General features: G+C 41.8%; 1 protein-coding gene across 1 annotated transcript in view; it reads left to right on the top strand.

Moving 5' to 3' along the window:
- The first annotated feature begins 2749 nt into the window (after positions 1-2749).
- Positions 2750-25771, top strand: part of LOC111529498 (FERM domain-containing protein 5) — a 337786-nt gene continuing 314764 nt past the window's right edge. Inside the window, exon 1 of the mRNA XM_026447888.2 lies at positions 2750-3066. Coding sequence (XP_026303673.1) covers positions 2965-3066 — 102 coding nt within the window. The 5' untranslated portion in view covers positions 2750-2964. The remainder of the gene's footprint in view (positions 3067-25771) is intronic.

A 25771-nucleotide genomic window follows, 5' to 3' on the forward strand; every position in this document is an offset into this window, starting at 1 on the left:
TTCTCAGACTAAGCAAGGATGCTGCTTAACACATTGACATAGCAGATACAATTTCACCCCTGTTGATTGCAACTATGGCCATACTTTGAAAGAAGACTGCATTCAGTTCCTTAGAGCTTTTCTGGATTCATAGTGCTTTGCCTTTTTATTCTAACAGCTGCTTATTTGGATAACCTGTTAAAAACACTTCACTACCATCACACTAATGGGCTTCCTCTAGCTTGGACATTTTTTCTTGCTTTTGTTGATTCTATAACAAACAGTAACTTTTGCCTTCAACAAAAGCTCTTCCTGTTTGAAATCTTTCTCTTTCTTTCTTTCTCTCTCTCTCTTTCTTTCTTTCGACGGAGTCTCGCTCTGTCTCCTAGGCTAGAGTGCAGTGGCCCAATGTCGGCTCACTGCAACCTCCGCCTCCCAGGTTCAAGCAAATCTCCTGCCTCAGCCTCCTGAGTAGCTGAGACCACAGACACGTGCCACCATGCCCGGCTCATTTTTGTATTTTTAGTAGAGACGGGGTTTCACAATGACGGCCAGGCTGGTCTTGAACTCCTGACCTCGTGATCTACCCACCTCGGCCTCCTAAAGTACTGGGATTACAGGTGTGAGCCACCACGCTCAGCCTGAAATATTTCATTATCTTCTTCCAGCTACATAACAAAGCTGAGCTTTGTAGAATATCACTTTGGCATATTAATAATTTTACTTGTCTCCAAGATCTTCCTAAAATTTTGAGTTTCTTCACAGGTCTTCTTCCTCTGGGATTTAAGTGCTGTAGAATACCTATCAATTCCCTTTACTCAATTCAACATTTTTTTTTTAGACCGAGTCTCGCTCTGTCGCCCAGGCTGGAGTGCAGTGGCACAGTCTCGGCTCACTGCAATCTCTGCCTCCCAGGTTCCAGCGATTCTCCTGCCTCAGCCTCCCCAGTAGCTGGGACTACAGGTGCTCGCCACCACACCTGGCTAATTTTTGTATTCAGTTCCACATTTATTGAATACCTATTATGTTTCAGGCATCAGACTACCTGCCGAAGCTACAAAGTAGTGGAGTTCATGCTTGGTTTTATGCCTGGAACACTTGACTTACTAGTTCTGGAGTCATAACTAACTTCATCAGAATTGCACTAGAAAGAAAAACCCGCTCCTATGTCTATTAAATGCCACGAAGGAGAATGCAACCAATAAGAGCAGTCCAGGTTACTAAGGTGATAGAGAGGAAGAGGGGGAGTGAGAGGGGGAGGGAGAGAGAGAGAGAGAGAGAGAGAGAGAGAATGCATGAGAATGAATCTCCCCATGCAAAAAAAAAAAAAAAAAAAAAATTGGGAAAAATATTGGAATCCAAAGACACTAGGGAAGAAGCATACTTTAAAGGCGGAATAGTTTTCTAGGTTAATGTAGAGTTTCATTTTTGTTATACGTTTTACCTATAAACAAGAACAGTGTAAATGAAAATAACAGGAAATTATGCCTATTTCATTATTTTAAATTAATATATTTATTACAGCATTCATGTTCTATGTTGACATGATTATTTATTTATTTATTTTTTTGAGACGGAGTCTTGCTCTTGTCCCCCAGGCTGGAGTGCGATGGCCACCATCTTGGGCCACTGCAACCTCCGCCTCCTGGGTTCAAGAGATTCTCCTGCCTCAGCCTCCCGAGTAGTTGGGATCACAGGCGCGTGCTACCACGCCCGGCTAATTTTGTTTTTGTTTTTACTGGAGTTGGGGTTTCACCATGTTGGTCAGGCTGGTTTCGAACTCCTGACCTCAGGTGATCCTCTCACCTCGGCCTCCCAAAGTCCTGGGATTACAGGCATGAGCCACTGCGCCGGTCGACACAATTATTTTATAACATTTCCTCCCATCGAAAATCTTTGAGGGAGAATGTCTCTTAGTGAAGTTTTGGTAAAAAACCTTGAAGTCTGTAAATCTCGGGAGACAAAGAGAAGGAGACAATTCTTTGTGATGTACACCTCCTGACATACTATGTTGTTCTGCTGAGAAAGTCTGAAGACATAATTTCCAGTTCTAAAAGTGCAAGGAGAAGATTCATTGCTTCCTCTGCTCCCTACCAGCTGAAGGAGCGGTCTCCTTTTGTCTTCTGAAATAAAAAGAAGGCAAAGGGTGTTAGAGTGGAGGATTTTTTAGGGGATTAAACCCGAGTACTTAAGAACCTCTGAGGTCCCTTTAGCTTTTATTTAAGTAGCTCCTGTTTCCCAAAATAAGAGGGCTGGAGCACAGAGGCCAGACCGGCCAACTTAGGGTACAGCACAGGTCGGGGGCAGTCGCCTGATCTGGAGCGAGAGGTACCCGCATTCTGCAGGTGCAGGGACTATGATCCAGAATCCCGCCGCCTCCTCGCTCCGGCTCCCAAGAGGGCGGGAACCGCGGCGTTGAAGGGTGCCAGGCTTGGCTTCAGAAACGCAGATTAAGTATATTTCAGGCGGCAGACATCAATCCAGTTGGGTGCTCACACCTGGCCCGGGGGAGGGGAAACAGCATCCATAGGAACCACGGGGCGGAGAGGAGCCCCTCATTTGGGACGCTAGAGGGCTGCTCCAGCTTGACTAGGTCCCACTGCTTTTCTGTGATTGCTTCTTTACCCCGCCCATCATCTCAGTACTCTATTCCGATTGGCTCTTTGGTCTGCCACTCGGTTCCGCCGCGCTGATCCCCATTGGCCCCCTCCGGTTGAGGCCCCGCCCCGCGAGCTGGGCACGGGCACTGGGGCGCCGAGGAGACAGAGCCCGGCGCTTGATCTGGGCTGGGGGGAGGCGGTGGCGGCTGAAGGAAGGAGGAGGATAAGGAGGAGGAACGAGGCCAGCAGGAGGCACCGGCAGCGACGGGGCCGGGGTGATGTTGCAGGTGCCCGGGGTCGGTGCGGAGCTGCGGGGCTGAGGGACGCCTGGTTCAGGGTCCGCAGCGTCGCCGCGTCGCTCCCGGGCGGGCAGGCGGGCGGGAAGATGCTGAGCAGGTTGATGAGCGGCAGCAGCAGGAGCCTGGAGCGCGAGTACAGCTGCACCGTGCGGCTGCTGGACGATAGCGAGTACACCTGCACCATCCAGGTTAGCGCCGCGCCGCCCCGCCCCGCCCACGGGACCCTCTCGTCCCCCAAGTCCGATCAACTTGACCGGCGGCGGCCGCTGTCCGGGGGTCGCCCCAGCCCCAGCGCCGTGCTTTGTCCGTTCCTGGTTGCGGCGGACCACCCTAGTGCTGCAGGGCGCCTTCACCGGAGCCCCTGCCGGAGCCCTGGCACCCGGTGTGTCACCGCCGCCGCGGGGCTAGTCTCCGCGTCCCACACCCCCAAGTCCTCCCCTGCTCTCCTTGGGTGAGGGCGCCCCGTCCTGGTTCCTCGAGCCCGCCCGGGTAGGGTGCACCTTTCCGGGGCGCCCAGAGGGAGGCGGGTAGGGCTGTAGGCTCCTAGCCCGGCCGCCCCGTCGGGGGCTCAGGCTTTGGCTCTCTGGCCGGGCAAGGACGTGTGGCTGGCTTTTCTTATCTCTCTTGGGTTGGAAGGATAATGGTTTATGTCATAATTCCTCCCCCCCCACCCCATTTGTGAGTCAGAGCTTTCAGAAGGTAGAACTGAACGCGCAGCCCATGCGGAGTGGCCTATTGAAGGAAGCCCAGTCCTCTGGGCTTTAGAGATTTAGGCCCCCTCCTGCCTTTCGACCCCCAAATCTAATTGTGTTGGGCGGTTCTGGGGGACGTGAGGTAAAGATTTAGCAACAAGTCCCAGCGATTTGGGGCTTGGCGGTGGCCAGGAAGAATCGGCGACTTACGAAAAACGCCAACAATACGGTAATGCTGAACAGCATTTCTTTCAGAACCTGGTATTTTTGAAGGGATTTTTACAACCTCTTGCTCCTGTTCCTTCACTACTGCTGTGTGCACGTCAGGAGTAGTAGTCTTTCCCGGGAATGCAGTCACAGCCCTCTCTCCTCCCTTATGAAAAAGTCAGAGATTGAAAACATTGACAATGCTCCGGTGTTCAGTTCATCAGCCAGGAGGATCCTGCGCTCATCGCCGGAAGCTGCTCTTTGTGGAGAAGCAAATTGAGCTGGACCCGGAGGGGTCTCACCTGATCCTTTGCCTTTGCAGCAGGAAAACAGAGGAGGCTTCTGGCTCAGATGTGACAGACAAAAACTGTCGGCCTGGGTCCTACCCTCAGTGTCTCCTTGCCCCCCGCCTCCTTATTTATTTATTTTTGCTGACAGTGCTCAATAGCGGAAAATAGCGGTGTGTGAGAAAGACACTGGGTAGTGTATGAGAGCAGCTGCTCCCTGCTGACTCCGTGCTCAGTTCAGCCTTCTCACTTTCCCTTTTCTCCCTCCCCTCGAAACCAGCCCTGGGTATAAGTGCTGACTGTTGCCAAAGATCCATGAGGGTAGAGAAAGAGCACAAAATCTCTTTTTAAGGCCACTTAAATACAGACTAAGCAGTCATAAAGATGCTAGCCATCAAGTGAAAGGATTTTTGTAGTTGAATATGATAGAGAGATGCTCTGTATTATTTCCTTGCTGAATGAGTGGAATACTACTTTTTGTTCCTATTGTATCGTTGTGCCATGTCCAATTTGTTTTTGTTTTTTTTCTTTTGCTGGGGTAGGAGAATACATTGAGTTGACATCTTCACCATTTGAGTATATTGTCTAGAGCTTTTTAAAAGTCTTTATCCTTTAAAATTTAAAGCATTTATCCAATAGCATGTCAAGGGCAGTGTGAGATTTATACTTCATGAGTCCTAAGAATACTTTTGGGGTATGTGAAATAATTTCCGAGGCAGGTCACTAACTTTTGCCAAGGTGTAGAATACAAACAAAACACAATTCTCATCACCATTTCGCTAGAAATGATTGTTAACCTTGTGGTTTTGAAGTATTGCAATGAGGCAACTAGTTATTTTTTTCCCAGTTAGTGGAACCTTTGAGGTTGTTTGACTGGTATTATAATTGTGGATAGTTTTTATTACCATTTAGAAAAAGAATATTTTTGAGTTAAATAGGACTTATTGGGTTTGTGCTTGCTATATCCTACTATGGTTGTGGTTATTTTCCTACTGCTCTCATTTTACATTATTGCAATTTAATTTTATAAAATATCTAGGCCACTTAAAAAAGTAAGCTTGGTGTAATATGGCCACACTGTAGTAAGTGTCCACTGTCTAGACATGTTAGTGATTGTGCATTGTGATTTTTGCGTGGAATCTAAAAAACAGGGATTGTAAAGTATATGTAATGTTGTCATTCTTTGGCACCACTTTTGTAAATTGCTTTTGTTTTTACTCATGTGAGGAAATGTAGCAAAAAGACAGTATCTTATATGAAAATAATATTTTCTGCATGTAGCTTTCTTGAACATTTAGAAATTGAGCTTTTCTTATCAACTTTTCCTCATGCATTTCTGTAGTGTGTGTGTGTGTGTGTGTGTGTGTGTATGTGTATGTGTGCACGTGCTTATTTGTTAAATACTGTTTGTTAAATACTAGGCACAGGATCTTTTAAATCAGTATGGAAAGGATCTGTGAGCTTCTTATTAGGTTAAGCAATATTCCCAACATTTTAGGCATTGTAGCACTGTATATTTTAATTTTTAGGGTGATAATTTGAACTCATTTTCCTTGAAATGTTGTATGCCATATTTTTGTTTAAATAAGGTATCTATTTTAGAATGATTTTACTGCCTCAGCATAATCAGAGACTACTTAGGGTATTACAGAATCAGAAATGTATCACTGGGTTGGAGTCATGATAGTTACATTTGGTAAATTTCAGTTGTAGGAAATTCCATCAAAGTATTTGTCCTTTCGTAATGCAGCATGTATTCTGATCTGGCATTTAGGATGTAATTATTAAGGTAATGAAAAAACCTTATATGTTTTCAGTGAAGGTTGCCACAGTCACCAGTCTATTCTTTCACTCTTTCTGATATGCAAATGTATTTGTAGACCATGAGAAATGAAAGTATACATCGGAGGTTTGTAGTATAATTGCTCCCCTGTGAAGAACATTGTTAACAGCTCCCTGCCCCTTTTGAAGGTCATTGCCTCGTAAATGCAGATCTAGTCTACTCATCTGTTCTTCACTCATCTGTTTCATTTATGGATATATATATATATATATTTATTTACCACATTTATCACCTTCCTTTGTTATTTGGGAGAAAATAGGGAAAATTAAAAAACGAAAAGATACCTAATATCTTTCAACTCAGTGTACTGAAGGAGTCATTTACATGCTTAGGCATGTAATATCCTAAGGAATAGATTTTTCTGTTTTTAAGAAACGGGCGCGGGCGCGGTGGCTCAAGCCTGTAATCCCAGCACTTTGGGAGGCCGAGACGGGCGGATCACGAGGTCAGGAGATCGAGACCCTCCTGGCTAACACGGTGAAACCCCGTCTCTACTAAAAATACAAAAAATTAGCCGGGCGAGGTGGTGGGCGCCTGTGGTCCCAGCCACTCGGGAGGCTGAGGCAGGAGAATGGCGTGAACCCGGGAGACGGAGGTTGCGGTGAGCTGAGATCCGGCCACTGCACTCCAGCCTGGGCAACAGAGCAAGACTCCGTCTAAAAAAAAAAAAAAAAAAGAAACGGGCCGGGCGTGGTGGCTCAAGCCTGTAATCCCAGCACTTTGGGAGGCCAAGACGGGCGGATCACGAGGTCAGGAGATCCAGACCATCCTGGGTAATACGGTGAAACCCCGTCTCTACTAAAAAATACAAAAAAATTAGCCGGGCGAGGTGGCGGGTGCCTGTAGTCCCAGCTACTTGGGAGGCTGAGGCAGGAGAATGGCGTGAACCTGGGAGGCAGAGCTTGCAGTGAGCTGAGATCCGGCCACTGCACTCCAGCCCGGGCGACAGAGCGAGACTCCGTCTCAAAAAAAAAAGAAAAAAAAAAAAAAAAAAGAAACGGGATCTTGCTGTGTTGCCCAGGCTGGACTTGAATTCCTGGGCTGAAGTGATTCTCTCGCCTCAGCCTCCCAAGTAGTTGGGACTACAGAAGTGCACCACCATGCCCTGCTTATAAGGAATAGATTATTTTTATTATTATTATTATTTTGAGATGGAGTCTCGCTCTGTTGCCCAGGCTGGAGTGCAGTGGTGCCATCTCAGCTCACTGCAACCTCTACCTCCCCGGTTCAAGTGATTCTCCTGCCTCAGCCTCCCAAGTAGATGGTATTACAGGCATCCACCACTACCCCCGTCCAATTTTTGTATTTTTAGTAGAGACGGGGTTTCACCATGTTGGCCAGGATGGTCCCTATCTTTTGACCTCGTGATCCACCTGCCTCATCTCCCAAAGTGCTGGAATTACAGGTGTGAGTCAGTGCACCCGGCCAGGAATAGATTTTTAACTGTCTTTCAGCTTGCAATAGTTTATAAATTAAAAGAATATATATTGCAAAATTTCTAGTAGAAATATGTGTTGAAAAAATACCTATTTTCAAGTCGGAAATGTTAATCAGTTTTTTATGGTTACTGAAAGGTGAGCTACTTTAGAAATGAATTTGATTTTACTGGGAGACACATTAAAATAATGGATTAAGCAGCCAGGTTAAATTGTGCAGTTAAATAAGATACTACCATAAGCAGAATGTGTGTGCAGGGGCATTTCCATAGTATAACCAATATTTGGATTTGATTGTGGCTCAAACACTTAGTAGCTGTGGTAGCTAGGGTGAGAGAGGGAGGGAGAGAACAAATATATTGAGCCCTGTGCTTGCCAGGCACTCGAATTTATAATAGATTAAGAGAAAGCTATAAATCATAAACCCCAAGAATTATCACATCTAGTTCGATGCCTTATATAGTTTTAGTTCAATAAATATTTGTTCTAATTTGTGCTACATGATTACTATGTTAACTTCACTTCAAAATTTCTTATTCCTGAAAATAATAAACAGTTCTAACAATTGTATAACCCTTTATAGTTTTAATCCATTCCATTGCAAACCATTTTGCTGTGTGACCCCTCTCCTTGGTGAGAAGTACAGTATGTTAGTGTGGTATTTATGAGGTCTTTGAGGTATTTATGAAATCAGTTTCTGCAATTATCCTTTGTTGAATTAGTGGAGTGCCAGTTGGTATAGCTCCTATGACTTTTGGTTTGTCTTTTAGGATTTCAAAACTTTCGGGTCCCCCCGCCTCCATCTGTGCAAGTTTAGAGGACTTAGATCAAATGAATACTATGTGATGCAGTACTTCATGGAGTGTTAGAGTTCTGCCAGAATTAGGATTTTGAGTGTAGAGATCACCATAGCTACAGAAGTTTCCCTCACATTTTCCCCCTTAATACCCCATAAAACAGGAGACAGACCTCCTCACAGCTTCATTTTCTCACCTCTTGCTCCAAGAGGAAGCGAACCATGCGTCCCATCCTGTTTCTAGTTATATCTATTTTAAGCTGAATTCACCTTTGATAGCCTCATCTATAACATCCTGTTTGACTCTGCAGACCCTGTTTCATGGAGTAGCCTACTGTGAGTTGCTTATCCCCCAAATGTGCCTAGTTAGGGCTTGTACTAAAGAAGTGAATAGCATGGAGGATTTGGCAGCAACCTTATAGCTTCTGCTTCTCACTTCTGTAGTGCCCAGAAAGGACAGTGCTGCTTTCCTGGAGGCCAGGTGATGCTTGTTGCCCCTCTGTTTTCTGGCCTTGACCCTTTGGGGCTTAGGCCAACTACCTCAGTGGTTTTCTTATGCAGCTAGGAAATTTGAAGGATACTAAAGCATTTCCATTCCCATGTTGCAGGGAGAATGGTGTTTCACCTAAGACAGCAAATCGCCAATTCATATGTCTATCCTGGCAGTTGAAGCAGGTCTTCCATTCCTTTTAAGACCCTAGACCCTGGTGACCAATAAAACTTTTTGGACTTTTGGCTAGACATGGTGGCTCACGCCTGTAATCCTGGCAATTTGGGAGACTGAGGTGGGAGGATCACTTGAGATCAGGAGTTCAAGACCAGCCTGGCCAACATGGTAAAACCCCCGTCTCTACTAAAAATACAAAAATTAACCAGGTGTATGGTGTTACATGCCTGTAATCCCAGCTGCTTGGGAGGCTGAGGCAGGAGAATTGCTTGAACCTGGAAGGCGGAGGTTGCCGTGAGCCGAGATAGCGCCATTGCATTCCAGCCTGGGCAGCAGAGCAAGATTCTGTCTCTAAAAAAAAAAAAAAAAAGTCTGGATTTTTACAAGCACTTTAAATACAGGTAGAGCCAAAGATAAACCAGGGAGAGCAGAGGGTCTAAGTTCACATACTCCCAACCTCCAGTTTCTCCATGAGCTAAAACCGTCTCAGAGACATTTAAATTATGAACCTTTTGCCTCCCAAGGTCAACATGGGATCTTCATTATTGTTGTCAACATTTTGACCAAGATAGGCCCCTATATTGGTCTTTCAACAGTTGTAATTGTTGTATTATTTTTAAGGATTGTGTTTTACTTTTGTGGTCTTACCAACTTTCTAGTATCATATCCTAGATTTGGGAGGCAGGAACTTGTAAAGACTCTTAGGTTCAAATTCCCTAGGCTTTTGCCTGCTACCATTAGACTAAACACAAACTCGTGTGAATCAAGTTCTCTAAAGAGATCCTTCCGTGCCATGCTCATGAAGGCAAAATAATTGGGCCACATGCTTGGCAACCACTGAGTTTGTGTACAATAGCTCCATTCACTTGTCTACAGAAAACACCCCTTTGACAGTGATTATAGCTTTCAACCCCCCACCCTTCCACTTCTGACTCCCTGAATTACCATGACCTCATCTGCTGCTTCGTATTAAGAGGTGCTCTGGACCACTCCATAAACGCCTAGAACTCATTCCTGTGTGTTAAAGATCAGTTCAAAGCCTCAGACAACGACTGCCCACCAAGAGAAACCATTCAAAATCAGGACCAAAACTAGCTATTCTTATGCCTCATTTGAGTCATTTTACTATGTCACAACTCAGGAACCCTTTTCCTTCAGTAGAAATTGTGAGGCCTCTGAAAAGCATGGAAAATGAAACAAGGAATTGGATAAAGCAGTGGTTTTCAAAGTATGGCCCCTAGAATACTTTGGCCATACTTTTGGTATACTATTTGGGTATACCATATACCCTATGGATAATAGGTATTATCCATATCACCTGGGTACTTGTTAGAAATGCAAAGTCTTGACTCCATCCCAGAACTAGTGAATCAAAAACTCTGGGGATGGAGTTCAGCAGTCTGTTTAACAAGTCTTGCAGGTGATTCTTAGGCTTAATGAGGTTTGAGAATTGCTACTACTGGATTACAGAGATATTTAGTAGGTAAAATGGGCAGGTGTTGATTGACTGGATGTAAAAGGTGAGGGAGAAGAAGAGGCGAATGATGAATCTCACATTTCTAACTTTTAATTTATTCCTGAATTGTCTTAGTAGATTCTCTTCCTTTGCAAGGTGAATGCTAGGTTGTCTACAGATACGCTTACCTATTTTCAAGTGGGTAGGAGTCTAAAGATTCTGCAGTGCGTCATTATGCCAGTTTGATGCTGTTGTATTTATTGGTTAGTATTTTTTGTCTCCCCTGACCTAAAAAAAGTATGATTATTGTATATTTGTATATTGTTTTTTCAAACAAATTTTGTTCACAACTTGACGCACTGGGGGAAAGGAAAAGTCAAGGCCCCTGTTGGAAGGGCTTACAACTTAGGGATTGCAAACACATAAATAACAAACTATAAAGCATCATAGAATTTGGAGCTAAGACAAGGGGATATGTTGTGGCAATGTAAATTTGGGTTGGAGTTTGGGAGATGGGGAGGGATTCAAAAATTAATAATTGTTTTTCAAAGGAGACGAAATTTGAACCAGGCTGTGAAAAATTGCCAAAAGCAGGGCCAGGTGCTGTGGTTTATGCCTATAATCTCAGTGCTTTGGGGGGGTCAACATAGGAGGATCCCTTGAGGCCAGGAGTTTGAGTCTATCCTGGGCAACATAGCAAGACCTTGTCTCTACAAAAAATTTAAAATTTAGGCTGGCATGTTGGTGTATGCCTATAGTCCTAGCTACATGAGGGGGCTGAAGTGGGAGGATTTCGTAAGCCCAGGAGTTCGAGGTTACAGTGAGCTATGATTGTGCTTTTGTACTCCAGCCTGGGCTACAGATGGAAACCTTGTCTCTTAAAAAAAAAAAAAAAAAAAAAAAAGTTGGCAAAAGCATAAAATGGTGTGCGGATGTGTAAAGAGCATTCCAGACTGAGTTAACAGCAGACTACTTCTAAGTGGAAAAGTTAAAAATGTAAAGTCTTTAGTTTTTTTCATTAGTGTGTTTATGTGACTTACTCTGGTACAGTTGAGTCAAACAACAGAAATCTGCTTAGGGAAAATTACTGTCAGTAAATTTCAATCATACTTGACATGCAGAGAGGAATCAATCTAAACTAATAATGCATAAAGCTAGTGATGAATTAAATCTAATTCTAAAACTGTATAACACAAATTAAGATTCTTCACAAAGCAATGGCATTATGTCAAGAAAAGGTGGATTCAGATTTCAATCTTCATTCTGTGGCTGCAGTAACTACATATGAATTTTATTTCCAAGAGGACTCTTCTCTTCGGGATCAGTTTAATCATCTGACAAAAAAGAGAGTATCAAATTGCAACATTTAGCTGATGTTTGAAAATCCTTTGACGAATATAGTGCAGCCCCAATTGTGCATTAACAGTTAAGAAACGTGACCCATGGAGTCCTAAAAGGCACATTTCAGCATCTCTGTTCCTAAACCTAAGCGGCCACCAAAAATAGCTTCTCTTGAGGACCGAGGATTGCGTCTCTGAATTCCCCAGTGAACCCCTGACAGCTTCGAAGTTCCCAGCCCTATACAGGGTGTACTTTTAGCACTCAACACAATGCCAGGCTAGAGCTTTGGGGATGGGAACCTCCAAGAAAGCACTGGGCAATCAGTGTTCGGCAGAATGCCAATGCTAATAGGTTATTTTGCTCTGGAAAAGGAGAAAAAGAAGGGATAGTCTAAAGACTGATGAATAGGGGATGACTGACAATACAGACACTCCACTTTATTGGAGAGATTAAGGGGGCTTGCTGTGAAGTGGTATTGTGGGAGCCAGAAAAAATAGCAAAGGCCCACAGGCCCAAGACCTGAAATAAATAGTGGTACATCAAATCCGCATGCCCTAGGGCGCACAAATGTCTGGCCACTTTCAGTGAACTTGTAGTAGGAAAAAGCCAAATCATTAGTTACCCTCATAGTCTGGCACTCCATCCAGGCACTCCTCAGTCAGGCAAATTATCCTTCACCTCCAGACAGGTGCAGAGCCTTTTTTCTCTACACCCCGACTTAACCCAAGGACCTCTAGTCTGGGCCTCAGTCTAATTTTGAGGATAGAGTAGAAAAGTTGGCTTCAGGATTTCCAAAGGATTCCAAATACTCTAGGCAGGAGGTGCCACTAAGATTCTTGTTTTGTTAGACTTGAACCAAGCAGGTAAGAACATTGATCAGAACACAAGAACGGCTGGGCGCGGTGGCTCACGCCTGTAATCCCAACACTTAGGGAGGCCGAGGTGGGTGGATCCCCTGAGGTCTGGAGGTTGAGACCAGCCTGACCAACATGGAGAAATCTTGTCTCTACTAAAAATAAAACAATTAGCTGGGTGTGGTGGCGCATGCCTGTAATCCCAGCTACTCTGGAGGCTGAGGCAGGACAATCGCTTGAACTACGGAGGCTAAGGTTGTGGTGAGCCGAGATCGCGCCACTGTACTCCAGCCTGGGCAACAAGAGCGAAACTCCATCTCAATAACAAACAAAGAAAAAAACACTAAACAAACAAAAAGACACAAGAAAGCAGAATTAGTCAATTCACATAAGGATCTCATGTACTTCCAGAGGTAATTTAAAATCCAGCCTGCCCTCTTTTAGATTTTTAGCCTCTAGAAGCGTTTTTTTTTCTTTTTTTAAACATAGTCTCACTCTGTTGTCCAAGCTGGAGTTCAGTGGTATGATGTTGTCTCATTGCAACCTCTGCCTCCTGGGTTCAAGCAATTCTTGTGTCTCAGCCTCCCGAGTAGCTGGGGTTACAGGCATGCGCCACCACGCTCGGCTAATTTTTGTATTTTTAGTACAGAAGGGGTTTCACCATGTTGGCCAGGCTGGTTTCTAACTCCTGACCTTAAGCAATCCACCCGCCTCAACCTCCCAAAGTGCTAGGAATATAAGCGTGAGCCACCATGGCTGACCTTGCCTCTAGAAGACTCTAAAAGGCCCAGAGTTATATGGAAATGGAGGTTTGTAGGTCAGAAGGACTCCATGGATTGGCAATGATGCCTGGAATGTTATAAGGCGTATTAAACCTGCAATTTCTCGGTATACACTTACCTATCTAACAGAATAGCCCATCAGCTCTTTGGGAGGCCATTTGGAAGTTATATTATCAAAAGAAATCTGACTGTTGAGCAGTGAAACTCTGATAAAAACATAAGTCCCAGTACTAGAATGGAACTTCTTCAAACTATGCCCAGCTTCAGATTCTAGCACATGTGAAATAGGTTTTAAAAAAACTGGGAGAGGAGTTTGCTTGGTGTAGCTATGGGACATAAAATACCGAACCAACTAAGCAGCACAGCTAATCTGAAAATGTAATACTTTCTTTGCTTACTTTTTTTTTTTTTTTTTTTTGAGACGGAGTCTCGCTCTGTCACCCAGGCTGGAGTGCAGTGGCCGGATCTCAGCTCACTGCAAGCTCCGCCTCCTGGGTTTACGCCATTCTCCTGCCTCAGCCTCCCGAGTAGCTGGGACTACAGGCGCCCGCCACCTCGCCCGGCTAGTTTTTTGTATTTTTTTAGTAGAGACGGGGTTTCACAGTGTTAGCCAGGATGGTCTCGATCTCCTGACCTCGTGATCCACCCGTCTCGGCCTCCCAAAGTGCTGGGATTACAGGCTTGAGCCACCGCGCCTGGCCTCTTTGCTTACTTTTTAATCTATCTTATGTAATTTTAAAAAGTTTGTTTAAATGAATAGCCACATTAAATGTACATCTATGAACTGCTTTCTAATTTTATGGTAAAGGAGATATTACCCATATTCTAATTTGTAATATTGGGTATACTAGTCAGTCTGATTATTTTTAAAGAGACAGATATAATGATACACTATCTTGCTGCAAATGAGATCTTTCAGTGTGTCATTATAAAATATTACGGACTATTTTTACTAATGATTTATCTCACTTAAGCTACTTTCTGAAAGACAATGACAAAAGAAGTGGAAGAATTTTACTTTTTCTTCACTTTCTGAATTTCACAATTTTATTTCTTGCCATCTTTCCTGAACAAAATAGCCCTTCTGTTCATCTTTTATTATCTCCTTTGCTTTATGCTAATTTATACTTGTAGCCTCTCATTTAATAGAGTCTTTTATCACCATTTCTAATTGCCATCACTGCCTAGTTATACTTGTTATACTTTTGTTGGTCAGATTCTTTGTGTGATGGTCACACCTTCTCTTGGTGGTAAGAGATATTAAATAGGTGCAATCATAGTGTATGTAAATGTACACTAAGGCGTAATGTGATATGTGTACTTTAAGTTCATTTTTAAACATAAGAGTGTTGTGTATTTAGTTAATTGAGGCAGTACAAACAAATGGAAATCTGTATTGTATAAAATGACATCTTGGAGCTCCAACCTAAAGATTCCTGAAAGCTGTGGGCTTTAGCTGGATTTGTATTATATGTTTAGAGTTTTCTATTAACTTTTCTTGGTAATAGTTTCTTAATGGATTAATGGAACCAATGTGACTCTGTGTCTACTATGTCTTCAGGTCTGGTGCTTCAGGGATGGGTAGACATGGTGGCAGGAGGTGGACTTTCCATGGCTAGTAAAGTCTTTACGTTGGAGAGCCGAAGTTAGAGTGGAAGGAGAATTAAAATAATTGGCGAAATGGAGAAACAAAAGATCAAACCAGAGAAACAGAGGGATTGGAGTGAGAGCCTTAAGTGAGAGCTTAAGTGGAGCCTTAAGCAGAAATACCTGGTCAGAATCTGGAGGGAGAATCTGGAGAAGCAGGTTGAGGATAATGAAAGAACATTGGAGATTTTTTTTTTTTTTTTTTTGAGACGGACACTTGCTCTGTCGCCCAGGCTGCAGTGGCGCAATCTTGGCTCACTGCACCCTCCACATCCCAGGTTCAAGCAATTCTCCTGCCTCAGCCTCCCCAGTAGCTGGGACTACAGGCTCAAGCCACCACACCTGGCTAATTTTTGTATTTTTAGTAGAGACAGGGTTTCACCATGTTGGCCAGGCTGATCTTGAACTCCTGACCTAAGGTGATCCACCTGCCTCAGCTTCCCAAAGTACAGGGATTACAGGCATGAGCCACCGCGCCAGCTGAGATCTATTTTTTGTTGTAGTTGTGTGTGATGATAGAGGCTTAATGGTTTAAAGGAGCCCTCTGGGCCTGGCCTGAGGGGGTGACATTTAAAATATTCAACAATCAATGAGTCATAGTGAACACCTCACTGCACAATACTCTGCCACAGTGCATTGGTGCTGGGTATAGAACCCTCTGCTGGACGGGCCACTAACTATTTAGTGCTGACCACATTCCATTCCCTGGCTCCCCATTTGCCCTTGCCAGATGTGGGGACTGAATTGTGTAGGTTTTACCTTCCTATGGAGTGGTGGGCCCATTCACATCTTTCACATGTTTCCCAAATGCAACTCTAATTATTTTTTCTTTTAAAAATCCTACATGGTTTTCCCATTGCCTACAGGATAACAGGAGCCTTTTAGCATGGCATAAAAGGCCTTCCATAATCTCTCTGCTACCTCCCTTTCCAGCACTGTCTTGTCTCATCTTATGTATGAACCTTTTCTCACTGCATGGATCGCCAGCCTTCTTGTTCCAGGGTAGACTCCCTCCCCATTGTTGTTGGGCAGTGCCTTGGGGGACTTATAGCACTTACAATATTGAAATGTGAATATTTTCTCCTGGCATGGTGGCTCAGGCCTGTAATCCCAGCACTTTGGGAGGCTGAGGCGGGCAGATCACAAGGTCAGGAGATCGAGACCATCCTGGCTAACATGGTGAAGCCCCATCTCTACTAAAAATATGTAAAAAAAATTTAGCCGGGTGTGGTGGCGGGCCCCTGTAGTCCCAGCTACTTGGGAGGCTGAGGCAAGAGAATGGTGTGAACCCAGGAGGCAGAACTTGCAGTGAGTTGAGATCGTGCCACTGCACTCCAGCCTGGGCGACAGAGCGAGATTCCATCTCAAAAAAAGAAATGTGAATATTTTCTCACATGTCTGCCTCTCAGTGTACTGTGAACTGTTTGAAGAGCAGAGATATCTTTGTACAGCTAGTAACTAAGATGTCACCAAGGGGCTTAACATACGTTGATTGTAGATGTGTATGAATAAAAATATTAGCTCTAAAAAAATGATTATTAAATAATGCAAGTAGGCCTGATGTGGTGGCTCACACCTGTAATCCCAGCACTTTGGGAGGCTGAGGCGGGCAGATCACAAGGTCAGATCGAGACCATCCTAGCTAACACGATGAAACCCCGTCTCTACTAAAATTACAAAAAATTAGCTGAGTGTGGTGGCACGCGCTTGTAGTCCCAACTACTCGGGATGCTGAGGCAGGAGAATCGCTTGAACCTGGGAGGTGGAGGTTGCAGTAAGCTGAGATCATGTCACTGCACTCCAGCCTGGGTGACAGAGCAAGACTGTCTCAAGAAAAAAAGCAAATGTAGGGTCAGCTGTGGTGGCTCACACCTGTAATCCCAGCACTGTGGGAGTCTGAGGGAAGGCAGATCACATGAGGTGAGGCATTCAAGACCACCCTGGCCAACATGGTGAAACCCTGTCTTTACTAAAAATATAAAACTTAGCTGGGCACGGTGTTGCATGCTTGTAATCTCAGCTACTCAGGGGCTGAGGCAGGAGAATCGCTTGAACCTGGGAGATGGAGGTTGCAGTGAGCCAAGATCGCACCACTACACTTCAGCCTGGGCGGCAGAGTGAGACTCCGTCTCAAAAAAAAAAAAACAAAAAACAAAAAACAGCAAAAGCAAATGTAAAGTTAACTATAGCTTGAGTTAAGTAGGTGAAAAAATGAACCCATCATGTTTTCTATTCTTCACGATTATGTTATGGTGATATTATTTGTTTTGTTTTGTTTTGAGATAGGGTCTTGCCCTGTTGCTGAGGCTGGAGTGCAGTGGCATGATCTTGGCTCACTGCACCCTCGAACTCCTGGGTTCAAGCAATCCTCCTGTCTCAGCCTCCCCAGTAGCTGGGACTACAGGTGCATGCCACCAAGCCCAGCTAATTTTTAAAATTTTCTTTTGTAGAGACAGAATCCTGCTTTGTTGACCAGGCTGGTTTCAAACTCCTGGGCTTGAGTAATCCTCCCACGTCAACATCCCAAAGTACTGGGATTATGGGTGTGAGCCACTGTGCCCAGCCTATGATGACTTTAAAAGGTGGTTAGTGGTGAGGGTTGCAGAACTCTGGGAACATACTAAAAACCTCTTAATCGTATACTATAAAATGGTGAATTATATGATATGTGAATTATATTTCAGTGCCGATGTAAATTTCCTGGTTTTGATAACATACTGTACTTATGTAAGACTTTACCATTGGGGGAAGGTGGGTGAAGGGCATATGGGACATCTCCATACCATTTTTTGCAACTTTTTGTGTTTCTATAACTATTGCATAATACAAAAATGTAAAAAGGTTAGGATGGGCACAGTAGCTCATGCCTCCAACACTTTGGGAGGCTGAGGCAGGAAGATTGCTTGAGTCCAGGAGTTTGAGACCAGCCTGGGCAACATAGTGAGACCGCTGTCTCTACAAAAAATAATAAAAAGAATTAGGCATAGTGGCATGCTCCTGTAGTTCCAGCTACTTGGGAGGCTGAGGTGAAAAAATTGCTTAAGCCCCAAAGTTGGAGGCTGCAGTGAGTTGTCATCAAGCCACTGTACTCTAGCTTGGGTAACAGACCAAGACCTGGTCTTAAAAATAAAAAAGTGATTAAATTAGCTTTTCTAACCAAATGTGTTTATTATTGAGTTTGGGATTATGGTTTAGAATTGCTATAGAATGTTTTCTCACTTGATTAGGATCCAGTTACTTTTCAAAATTATGTGTCAGTATTTTATTCTCAAGTATCATATGTCAAAACCTATCTACTTATAAATAATCCAATATAATTATCAATTATGTTCTAATAAAAAGATAAAAATTAAGGATTTAGAAATGGTATCTTGGCAGTATTTTTTGTTTTTTGAGACGGAGTCTCACTCTGTCATCTAGGCTGGAGTGCAGTAGCATGATCTTGGCTCACTGCAACTTCCGCCTTCCACGTTCGAATGATTCTCCTGCCTCAGCCTCCTGAGTAGCTGGGATTACAGGTGCCCACCACCATGCCTGGCTAACTTTTGTATTTTTAGTGGAGACAGGGTTTCACCATGTTGGCCAGACTGGTCACGAACTCCTGACCTCAAGTGATCTGCCTGCATTGGCCTCCCAAAGTGCTGGGAATACAGGTGTGAGCCACCACGCCCGGCCAGTTTTCTTTTTTTTACATCCTTTCTCTGTAATTCTTTGTTCCTTTTAAAATAATATTTCTGGCATAATTACAATGAAAATGAAGGTACTGATAAGTTATGAATATTATAACATGTCATTTTTGTGTCGTAGTTATTTGCTGTAATGTCCATATTATATATCATTAATTTATAATATATGTTAATTGATTAAAAAATTATTGGGTTCTTTGTTCCAGTCTCTGTGCTAAGTACTTTATATGCATTCTTTCATTTAATCTTATCTATAAGATAAAAAATGATATCTCTAATTACAGATGAGTAGAATGAGGCTTAGAGAAGTGAAATAACTTAATGTCCCAACAGTAGTAAGTCGGGGAGCTGGGATTTGAACTTAGGTCTTTGTGACTACAGAGTTGTCGTCTTTGCCTTTTTTTTTTTTTTTTTTTTTTTTTAAGAGATGGAGTCTCACTATCTTGCCCAGGCTGGACTGCAGTAGCTATACAAGTGTGGAGCACAGTACACTGCAGCCTTGAAGTCCTGGTCTCAAGTGATCCTCTCACTCCAGCTTCCCAAGTGGCTGGGATCATAGGCACACACCACTGTGCCTGGCTACAGTTGTTTTCCTTCTCTCTGATGATAACTTGGAGTGAATTGGGAGAACTGTGTTAAATGCCTGGCACTGATTAACTTTGAGACCTTGGTCAGGTAACTTAATCTTTAAAATTGCAGTGTAGCCCTCTTGTCTGCCAAATGAGGAGGCACAAATAGATGATTCCTCCAGCCCCTTTTAGCACAGACGTTCTGTAGTTCAAGAAATTTATCCTTGGCTCTATAAGTTGTTTGTTTAATGTGTGTGTTCCCTCTGTGAAGGATATTCTTTATAAATACAGATATTCCTTTTAAAGAAAGAGATGTCAAAGGAAGAGCTTGGTGACTGCTTCCATCTATGATCTGGTCTTTGGTTTTGCAGAACATAAAATACAACTTTATATCCTCGTTCAACAGATTTCAGTTTCTGGGGGATTGAATCATGCTAACCAAAATCATAAGAACTTTTGTTTTTTATATATAATCCAGAATCTTAGCTTGTCAATTATAATGGAATAGTGAATACTAGTTTCTGCCATTGTAGGCACTTCTTTTAGGATCAGAGACTTTGGAAAACCAGATGAGAAAGCTATTTGGAAGGCAAAGGGAATCAAATGAGTTTGAGGGATATTCTTTCAGGTTCAAAGTCTTATAAATGATCTCTGTTCTATAGTAGAGTTCTAGTAATTATGTATCTACCAGAATCAGTTTTCTTTCTCCTTTAAGTAGTAGTTACTAATGGCTGGTAGTCTTCTCTTCTCTTACTTCATGCAGATTATTGTACCGAAGCTAATATGACTTTTTATGCAGATTATTGTACCTATGCTAATATGACTTTTTTTCAGACAGGTTAATTTTTCCTTTTCTTACTTTTTTTTAAAGGTACATCCCAGTCTACAGGATACTGTTTACTTTGATTAGACTTGGGTATTTATTTATTTATTTATTTTGAGACTGAGTTTCGGTTTTGTTGCCCAGGCTGGAGTACAATGGCGCAATCTTGGTTCACCGCAACCTCTGCCTTCTGGGTTCAAGCGATTCTCCTCCCTCAGCCTTCCAAGTAGCTGGGAATATAGGTGCATGCCACCACACCTGGCTAATTTTGTATTTTTAGTAAAGATAGAGTTTCACCATGTTGGTTAGGCTGGTCTCGAACTCCTGGCCTCAAGTGATCCACCCGCCTTGGCCTCCCAAAGTGCTGGGATTATAGGTGTGAGCCACCGCGCCCCGCCTAGACTTGGGTATTTCTTAAGACTCAACTCTAAATGTCATTTTCCCTGTAATTTAGAGGACTTGGCCAGACAACTTTAATTTTATGTTGACTTTCACTAGTTCGCCTTTCAGAGGGAGGACTTTTTCTAACACTGATCCTGAATTCCAAGAGGAATTCTGCCATGGTCCATATGTTTTTGACTATATTGTCAGTCTGTCATAGGCAATATATAAACCTGATGGTATCCATAGGAGGCATGCTCCTCGTATGTTATAGAACTCAGTAAGGGTGAGTTCTGGTCTATTTCAAAAATTTCCACTATTCTTTTGACCTCAGGTTTCCAAATATAGTTTGCTATATCTCCTCAATGTAAACTTGCCTTTTTATTTTTTTATTACATTTATTTATTTTTGAGACAGAGTCTCACACTGTCACCCAGGCTGGAGTGCAGTGGTGTGATCTCTGCTCACTGCAACTTCCACCTCCTAGGTTCAAGCGATTCTCCTTGCCTCAGCCTCCCAAATAGCTGGGATTACAGGCACCCACCACCATGCCCAGCTAATTTTTGTGTGTTTTTAGTAGAGACGGAGTTTCACTATGTTGGCCAGGCTGGTCTCGAACTTCTGATCTTGTGATCTGCCCGCCTTGGCCTCCCACAGTGGATTACAGGCATGAGCCACTGTGCCTGGCAAGTCAGATTTATTGGGGTACAATTTACATAGATTAAAATGAACTGTTTTAGCTGTACAGTTCTATGAATTTTGATAAATATATGCAAGTTGTGTAACTACCTTATATGGAATATTTTCAGCACCCTGTAAATTTCTCTTATGCCCCTTTATGATCAGTCCTCTTCTCTTTCTCCAGCTTCTGGCAGCCACAAATCTGATTTCTGTCCTTACAGTTTTGCCTTTTCCACAGTGTTATAAATGGAATCATACAATATGTAATCTTTTGAGTCTGGCTTCTTTCACTTAGCATAATGCTTTTTTGAGATACAATTTACATACCATAAAGTTCATCTGTTTAAGGTGTACATTTCAACAGCTTTTAGTATTTTTTCGGAGTTGTGCAACCATCAAGATACCTAATTTTAAACATTTTTATCACCCCAAAATAAACGTACTAATTAGCAGTTATTCCCCAATTCTGACGCCCCCCCATAGCTCCCTATTCTAGGCAAATACCTACTTTTTGTCTCTCCAGACAAATATTCTAGATATATTAATTAATGGTATCATACATACATGTGGTCTTTTGTAACTTCTTTCACTTAATATAATGTTTTTCGGGTTCATTCATGTAGTAACATGAATGAATACTTTATTTTTTTAATTGCCAAGTAATTTCCCATTGTATAGGTCATAGATATACCACATTTTGTTTATTCATCAGTTGATGCACATTCAACTTTTTGGCTATTATGGATAATACTATGAACATTTATGTACAAGTTTTTGTGTGGACATGTTTTCATTTCTCTTGAATATGTTATGAACATTTTTGTACAAGTTTTTGTGTGGAAATATGTTTTTTATTTCTCTTGGATGGATACCTAAGAGTGAAATTGCTGGGTTGTGTGGTAACTCTGTGTGGCAGCAAACTGCCAAACCCTTTTTCAAACCCTTTTCCACAGTGCTCAAACCATTTGGAACTGTCAAACCCTTTTCCACAGTGGTTCAAGGGTTCCAGTTTCTCCTGGCCAATCCTCCCTATTGTCTGCCTTATTATTATTATTATTTTTTAATTATAGCCATTCTAACGGGTGTGAAGGAGTATCTTATTGTGGTTTTGATTTGCATTTCCCAAATGACTGAATATGTTGGGCATTTTTTCGTGTGTTTATTGGCCATTTGTATATCTTTTTGGGAGACATGTCTATTCAAGTCTTTGGCCACTTAAAAATTGGGTTTTTTGTCTTTTTGTTGAGTTATAAGAGTTTATTATATATTCTAGATACGAGTCCTTTATCAGATAGATGATTTACAAGTATTATCTCCTAGTCTGTGAGTTGTCTTTTCATTTTCTTGATGGTATCTTTTGAAGCACAAAAGGTTTTAATTTTGATGGAGTCCAATTTATTAATCTTCTCTTTTATTGCTTGTGCTTTTGGTGGCATATCTAAGAGATCATTGCCTAACCCAATGTCAAGAAGATTTATACCTGTATTTTCTTCTAGGAGTTGTATAGTGTTAGCTCATACATTTAGATCTATGATCCACTTTGAGTTAATTTTTGTGTATGATATGAGATAGGCGTCCAGAGTATTACATGTGGATATCCAGAGTTTTACATGTGGATATCCAGTTGTCCAGCACCATCAATTGAAAAGGCTATTCTTTTCCTCATTAAATTGTCTTAGCCCTTTTGTTGAAGACGAATAGACCATAAATATATGGGTTTATTTCTGGATTCTAAATTATGTTCCATTGATCTATCTATTTACCTTTATTCCACTACCACAGTATCTTAATAGCTTTGTAGTAAGTTTTGAATTTGGAAAGTATAAGTTCACCAACTTCGTTCTTTTTCAAGATTATTTTGGCTATTCTTGGTTTATTGCATTTCCATATGAATTTTAGAATGAGCTTGTCAATTTCTGTAAAAATTCCAGGTGGAATTTTGATAGGAAGTGTATTGAATCTGTTGATCAATTCAGCAATTCAGGGAGTGTTGCCATCTTAACAGTATTAAATCTTCTGATTCATGAATGTAGGGTGTATTTCCATTTATTTAGATCTTTAATTTTTTAAAAAATGCTTTGTGGTTTTCAGTGTAAGAATAATGCTTTTGAGATTCATTCATGTTAGTGTGTTTATTAACAGTTCTTTCATTTCATTTGTGAGTACTATTTTATGGATATATCACAATTTGTTCATATGTTAACCCATTGATGGACGTTGGAGTTTTCATTTTTTGGCAGTTATGAATAAGGCTGCAAAAAAGACATTCACATACAGGTTTTTACATAAACATAGGTTTTCATTTTACTTAGGTATATACCTAGAAGTAGAGTTACTGGTTGTATATGTGTGTCTGTTTACCTTTATAAGAAACTGCCAAACTGTTTTCCAAGGTGGCTCTATCATTTTGCATTACCACCAGCAATATATGAGAATTCTAGATGCTTTGTGTTCTTACCGGCACTTGGTGTTATTAACATTTTTTAAAAAAGTTATTTTGATAGGTATATAGTGATATTTCATTGAAGTTTTAATTTATATTTCTCTAATGACTAATGATATGGAGTGTAAAATTCATGAAATCCTAGACTTTTGGAGCTGGAAGAGACTTGAAAGAGTTCATTCCTGGTTTTTATATTCCGTTCCTCAGACATATTTCATGGGGTGTCTGAGGTGGGGATTTGGGGACTGAGGAGCATGCTGAGTGCTGAGTGGGTGGGATCTGAGCAACCTGCCCAGAAGGGCGCTACTTTTTATCAGTTTTAAAAATATTGAATTTCCAGGTGATAAATTGTTAGAAAAAAGGTGCCTCTGTTAAACAAAAATGAAAGCTACTGAACTGAATTAAAAAAAAAAATTTTATTTTACTTTAAGTTCTGGGATACATGTGCAGAATGTACAGGTTTGTTTCATAGTTATACATGTGCCATGGTGGTTTGCTGCACCTGTCAATGCATGCATTAGGTATTTGTTCTAATGCTCTCCCTCTCCCTCTCCTTAGCCTCAACACCCCAACAGGCCCCGGTGGGTGATGTTCCCTCCCTGTGTCTGTGTGTTCTTATTTGAACTGAATTTTTTTAAAGGACAAAACTGAGACCCAGAGAGGTAAACTGACTTACCCAAGATCCTGTAGTCTGAAATGGATTCATACAATAGGGCTCTTTATTCTGCAGTGTATATCTTGTCATGAGTTTCAGAATCTACTGTTTGTTGACTCAAGAATTATGATTAAAAAGTCTACTGACCAAGGTTTGTTGAAGTCATAAATATTTTAAAAATTTTCTTTTATATTGAAAAGTAGTATATGGAAACTAAATCATCTTTCATGAATTAGCTGTACTGACTAAAAAATGAAGGTTTTCTTCAGGAATCCAATTTCAAGTACAAAACCTTCCAAAATTATTGTGCTTGGTTTCTGTGTAATGTGGGAAATATGGCACAACTGTCAGAGGTTATAAATGACAATACATTATAGAAATAGGTGAGGGAACAAGCAGGGATTTGCCACGGGGAAACAGACATTATATTTTGTTACCAGTTTTGATGAACACTGACAGTGGTTCATCAATGTTGAAAGAGTAAAATTGAATTCATTAGATGCAATCATAATGGTTAGAGTAAGGTTTTTTTTTTTTTTTTTTTATTTAAGTAAGAAAGATTCAGTTCTGAAATCTTTCCTTTATTGAGGTTTTTCTAGAAATTACTGGAGTGTGAAAGCAGTTCTATACAGTGTTGGCAATTCTGAGATTGGCTTTAGGACTGATGAGTGAGCATTGCATGGTTACATTGAGCAGAATTTTATTAGAATGCCTTTGGTGGATTTGAGTAGAAATTTTATTTAATAATGATATAGTGAAAGGAGCATAATGTTTGAACTCAGGAAATTTGAGGTCAAGCCTTGGCTCTACTTAATACTACCTATATGACCTTGAATAAGTCACCTAACTTCTGTGATCAGCCTATTCCCCAGAGTTTGTGAGAATGAGGAAAAAAAAAAAGAAAATGTATCTGAAAGTACTTTATACATTTTAGTGCTATTTAGCTATAGTTTTATTACTAATACTTGTCTTTGAACTTAGAACATACAGGATTTTTAAAAAATGATTTTTCAGCCAGGTGCAGTGGCTCATGCCTGTAATCCCAGCACTTTGGGAGGCTGAAATGGGAGGATTGCTTGAGCTCAGGAGTTCGAGACCAGCCTGGGCAACATGGTGAAACCCTGTCTCTGCTACAAATACGTAAAAAATTTGCCAGGCATGGTGGCACATGCCAGTAGTCTCAGCTACTCAGGAGGCTGAAGTGGGAGAATCACTCGAACCTGGAGGTTACAATGAGCCGAGATCGTGCCACTGCACTCCAGCCTAGGTGACGGAGGGAGACTGTGTCTCAAGAAAATACATATATATTTTTCTTCCTTATATTTGGCTATAATTTACTTGTATATTTCTTTTTGTCTCTGTCGTATGTCTGTCATTTTTGGATTTTTTGGAAACTTTGCTCTGTTCTTAGTCCCCCCCATCCTCTTTCAAATAGATGATATTTTCTCACTTTTGTCCATTAGGAGAACTAGCTGTATTAGTTTTTTCCTATGGAAAGAGAGAAATAGTTTTTATTTTCTACATATATTTAGCCTAACAACCCTGGCTAAAGTATCAAACCTATAAGCTGCATGTAGGTTTTCTTATTTGGCATTGAATTTCCCTTCCTTGTGGTTGTTACGTTTCTTGTGCTTCTGCCTGCCTTTC

Source organism: Piliocolobus tephrosceles, unplaced genomic scaffold (assembly GCF_002776525.5).
Source record: "Piliocolobus tephrosceles isolate RC106 unplaced genomic scaffold, ASM277652v3 unscaffolded_109, whole genome shotgun sequence".
In the NCBI taxonomy this organism is placed as follows: Eukaryota; Metazoa; Chordata; class Mammalia; order Primates; family Cercopithecidae; genus Piliocolobus; species Piliocolobus tephrosceles.